Source organism: Bison bison, unplaced genomic scaffold (assembly GCF_000754665.1).
Source record: "Bison bison bison isolate TAMUID 2011002044 unplaced genomic scaffold, Bison_UMD1.0 scf7180017864064, whole genome shotgun sequence".
NCBI lineage: Eukaryota > Metazoa > Chordata > Mammalia > Artiodactyla > Bovidae > Bison > Bison bison.
This window is the reverse complement of record NW_011494636.1, coordinates 1,390,149-1,394,669: the sequence shown is the minus strand read 5'-3', so window position 1 is coordinate 1,394,669 and position 4,521 is coordinate 1,390,149. Positions and strand designations below refer to the sequence as shown.

The following is a 4,521-nucleotide window of genomic DNA, read 5'->3' as shown; positions in this document are numbered from 1 at the left end:
CTCCCATTGCAGGTGAATTCTTTACCAGCTGAGCCACAAGGGAAGCCCATAAAAAAGCTGACTAACCTACTTTTCTTTGTGTCCCTCAACAAACCTAGAGAATGTTTGGTTTTCTCTATGTCATCATCATTAGGCTGAAGACTTCAATGTCCAGTGTCCTGCATGGAACAGAACCAGAGATGACCTATGAAAATCGTGGTACCTTCAGAGACAGTGGAAGAAATCCAAATGGTCCTATTTATTGTTAGGACATATCTGAATAAGATGGCAGGACCACTGTGCTCCTGGATGTAAGGTAAGTAGGTGATCAGCATCAAATGGGAAAGCTGAATCGCTAGAACCATAATTAATGCATAAAAGAAGCGCAATCAGGTGAAACACCCTGATCCGAGAATAAGAACTGGGTCTGTTTGTCCATATGACCAGTGAGTCAGTTTCCATGGATCTCAGTTTTATCATCTTTTAAATGCAAGATCCTGAGAATAATAATCAGTGTTCTACACACATTCCTAGACCTGTAAAAATATGAACAAAATATTTTGGAAATACTACTTTGCTACACATCTGGATTTTAACGCTGGTTTTACCTATTTTTATCTGGACAAATTGTTCAACCTTTTGGGAATACCTATTAATATTTCTTACTGTGAAAAATAGCAATATATTTCAGGATAAGGTGAATCACTCTTCAATTTGCTTCATTACTGTAGTATTACAATGTCCTCACATGAAACTGTTTCTACCCATAACTTCTTAGCTTAGGCTCATAGAACCATTTATAGGGAGGACCAATGCTTTTTGTTTTAGTCACTGTCATGTCGGACTCTTTGCCACCCCACGGCTCCTCTTGTCTATGGAATCTTCCAGGCAAGAATACTGGTGCGGGTTGCCATTTCCTTCCCCAGGGGATGTTCCTGATCCAGGGATTGAACCTGCATCTCCTGCAATGTCAGGCAGATTTTTACCTCTGAGCCACCAGGGAAGCCTCGATGACCAATGAATGACATTATAAAATTTAATTTCTTTAGCAAAAACAAAATTTTTAAATAGTAGTGAGTGAAGTAACTTTCTTGAACCAGCAACCAGGTGCCTGTTTCATTTCCTTTCTCAGAACTGACCTCCTCCTGCCTGGGGAGAAGGGAGGGTTGGAGAAGGCTGATGTCACACAGCCCTACATAAAAGCCTCCTTTGGGCTCCTGCCGGCAGTTTGGAAGCAGCTGGAAGGATGAATTAGGTCCTGGTGGTGAGATTTTTTTTTTTTTTTTTCCAGGCAGACACAGACACAACTGTTGAGCAAAATGCAGACTCCACAGAAAAGCCCAAGCCTCAGACCTTTCAAGCAGAGGAAGAGCTTAGGTAAAGCTCTCAGAATAGCTGTCTGGGTTTTGGCCCTTGAGACAGTGAGGGAAGGTACAGACTTCTGTGTATGCTGATGTGCTCATTAATCTTAAATGTTCACAGCAACCAGAAGAGAGGAAGTTGCTGGAATCAGAGTGAAGTTCCCTGGCAAGATCCCGGTAAGACTCCATTGTCCTGGGGAGTGGGAGTGAGGGTGAAGGCAGGGATTAGGGGGAGGGGGGCTGTGAGAGCCTATTCTTTGAAACACCAAAACCCAGCCAATGACCTCCTTCTTTCTAGTCCAAGTTCCTCAGACATAGAAAAGTGAGGTGTATCCTTTGACATTTGCTTCAGAGGAGATTCAGGTTGAAACCCTTGACAGGTGATAGTGGAGCGCTACCCCAGGGAGAAGTTCCTGCCCCGGCTGGACAAGACCAAGTTCCTGGTCCCACAGGAACTGACCATGACCCAGTTCCTCAGCGTCATTCGGTAGGTAGCTAAGTGCCTGTGGGGGTGTGTGTTGTGTGGGCTTGGGCTTTTGGAACAATGAGAGATGGGATGTGGCAGAGAGGAGGAGAATGATTTGTGCTTCCCCTTTCTCTTCAATATGCCTTGTGTGTATGTGTGTGTGTGTGTGGCTGTGCTGTGTCTTCTTTGCTGTGTGGGCTTTTCTCTAACTGTGGCCGGCTGAGGCTACTCTCTAGTTCTGGTGCACGGGCTTCTCATTGTGGTGGCTTCTCTTGTTGCAAAGCGTGACTCTAGGGTGCGTGGGCTTCAGTAGTTGGGTCACGTGGGCTCAGCAATTGTGGCTCCCGGGCTCTAGAGCACAGGCTCAGTGCCTGTGGTGCAGGGGCTTAGTTGCTCTGGACATGTGGGATCTTCCCAGACCAGGAATCGAAGAACCCGTGTCTTCTGCATTAGCACGCGGACGCTTTGACTCTTTACCACTGAGCCACTAGGGGAGCCCCAACTATGCCTTTAAAAAGAATGATCTCATGAGTAACCAATTTTAAAAATGATGTCAAATATTTTGCTACTGCCCTAAAATAAATGAGCACTCCCAATATTGATGTATCAGCTATTTTTTCCTTTGTTTCCACATTTTACTGGTACTGTGTTTTAATTTCTACCTTCAAATTTCTCTAAGAATTTTTAGACACTGGTCCAAAACCCTGTTTTTAGCTATTATAAAAGCCCAAGGACAGCTTTTTACCTCTAAATATTTTCCCTCTTGTGGCTGGGAGGGAATTTGGGGTAGGAAAATGCACTGTCCACCTGCTGAATCACTGAGCAGGAGAACCACACCTTCCCCACATCCTTCTTTCTTCCATTCAGAACAAGGGAAGGCGTAGTCAAACCAGTGTTGCTGACTTTGAAGCTTAAGGGATTGAAGTTGTCATCTGCCAGCTGGACTCAATAAAAAATGATATGAATCCAAAAATAGCTGACTAAGGGTTCCGTAAACACGGCTGGCATGTGACTCTCCCTGTGCTGGAAACAACCTCTCAAAAGTTTTGGCTGATGCAGACAGTTTCATCTGAGAATTTATTATGATTTTTTAAAAAATGAGCTCTTTCCGAAGACCCTACATTCTTCTCAGACCTACTTAAGGGTTAGGTTAATCCATGGAAATTGGGGCAACTCAAGGAGAACCACAGTCGGGTGTAGACCCCTCCTTCTGTCAGCCTACAGGCTGCTGGGGCACAGCATGCCTTCACCAAAAAGTGAATTTTGACATAACTTCCTCCTTTTTTCCATATAGGTACACCTCCAGTTATCATACTCTTCATCCTTCATCCTAAGAATTTGAATCTTTGTATGTATGTTAGTCACTTAATCATGTTACAACCCCCAGGTCTGTAGCTTGCCAGGCTCCTCTGTCCATGGGATTTCCCAGACAAGAATACTGGAGTGGGTTGCCATTTCCTTCTCCAGAGGATCTCCCTGACCTAGGAGAACCTGGTCTCCTGCTTTGCAAGCAGATTCTTTACCATCTGAGCCACCAGGGAAGCCCTTGAATCTTTACATTAAGTCATAATGGGTGCTTAATATGTTTAGATGACTTGAATCTTAACATTAAGTCATTAACACACTGATATTAAGCACCCATTATGTATCATGCACTGTGCTGGGAGCTGCACAAACAGCAATGAAAAGCACAGACCAAAAGTCCTACGCTAAACAACATTCAAACTAAAGTTTTCACTCTTGGAGACTCCTCACCCTTAATAAAATGAGACCCTAGTGGAAGAAGAAAGGAGATGAAGGTGCAATGTGGGAATATAGGAGCCCCATCTTCAGAGCTACTCTTTCCCATGTAGAACAGGCATTTGCTCACCACATGAGAGCAGTGCAATGGTCAGGGTTTTGTCTTTGGATTATCAAATGTTAGTTAATCAGATTCTGAAACTACTTCCTCTCCCACCCACCACATAAATTTAGCTCCTCCTAGCTAAGACTAGGGTGTAATGGCTGTGCCTCTAATGTCTGGATGGAGGGTGGTCAGACAGGGCAAGCCATTGCCAACAGATTCATCTTGCTCTGCTACTAAAACAATTCAGAACTCCTATGAATCTAGCCAAACATGGCTGCTCCTTTGCATCCCCAACCCAAGGGGAGGGATTTATACTTTTGCATAGTAATGCTTTTCCAAATGGGCTTCCCTGGTGGCTCAGATGGTAAAGCATCTGCTGGCAATGCAGGAGACCTGGGTTCGATTCCTGCCCAGATTGCTCAGTGGTAAACTACGCCTGCCAATGCAGAAGATGCGGGTTTGATCTCTGGGTCCAGAAGTTCCCCTGGGGAGGAAATGGCAACCCACTCCAGTATTCTTGCCTGGAGAATCCCCATGGACACAGGAACCTGGGAGCTATAATCCATGGGGTGGCAAAGAGTATGACACAACTTAGCAACTAAACAACAACAACCTTTTTCAAATGTCACCCCAAAGCTGCTTAACTGACATGTCAAAATACACAGCATTATGTGTTTTCTTTGCACCACTCAGGAAATTCTTAACTTGAAATTCACAGCAAACTGAGGCATATTTACTTAGCATTTTTGAGCTAAGAATATTTTTTTTTCTAGTTTTTAATGGGATGGTCTCACAGTCTGAGCTCATCTAGGAGTTTGAAGACATTTCAAATCTCCAGAAAAATGAACAATCTTTTAGCCAGTTTCTAA

General features: G+C 44.1%; 1 protein-coding gene across 2 annotated transcripts in view; it reads left to right on the top strand.

Annotated features, from left to right (window-relative positions):
• Window positions 1-219: 219 nt before the first annotated feature.
• Window positions 220-4,521, top strand: part of MAP1LC3C (microtubule-associated protein 1 light chain 3 gamma) — a 6,674-nt gene continuing 2,372 nt past the window's right edge. Inside the window, exons 1-4 of one of the 2 annotated variants that reach the window (XM_010836682.1) lie at window positions 220-295; window positions 1,271-1,356; window positions 1,462-1,517; window positions 1,721-1,827. In XM_010836682.1, the coding sequence (XP_010834984.1) occupies window positions 1,299-1,356; window positions 1,462-1,517; window positions 1,721-1,827 (221 nt within the window). In that variant the 5' untranslated portion in view covers window positions 220-295; window positions 1,271-1,298. Of the gene's footprint in view, window positions 296-903; window positions 1,087-1,270; window positions 1,357-1,461; window positions 1,518-1,720; window positions 1,828-4,521 lie in introns of those variants that run through there. The other variant, XM_010836681.1, reaches the window with a different exon arrangement.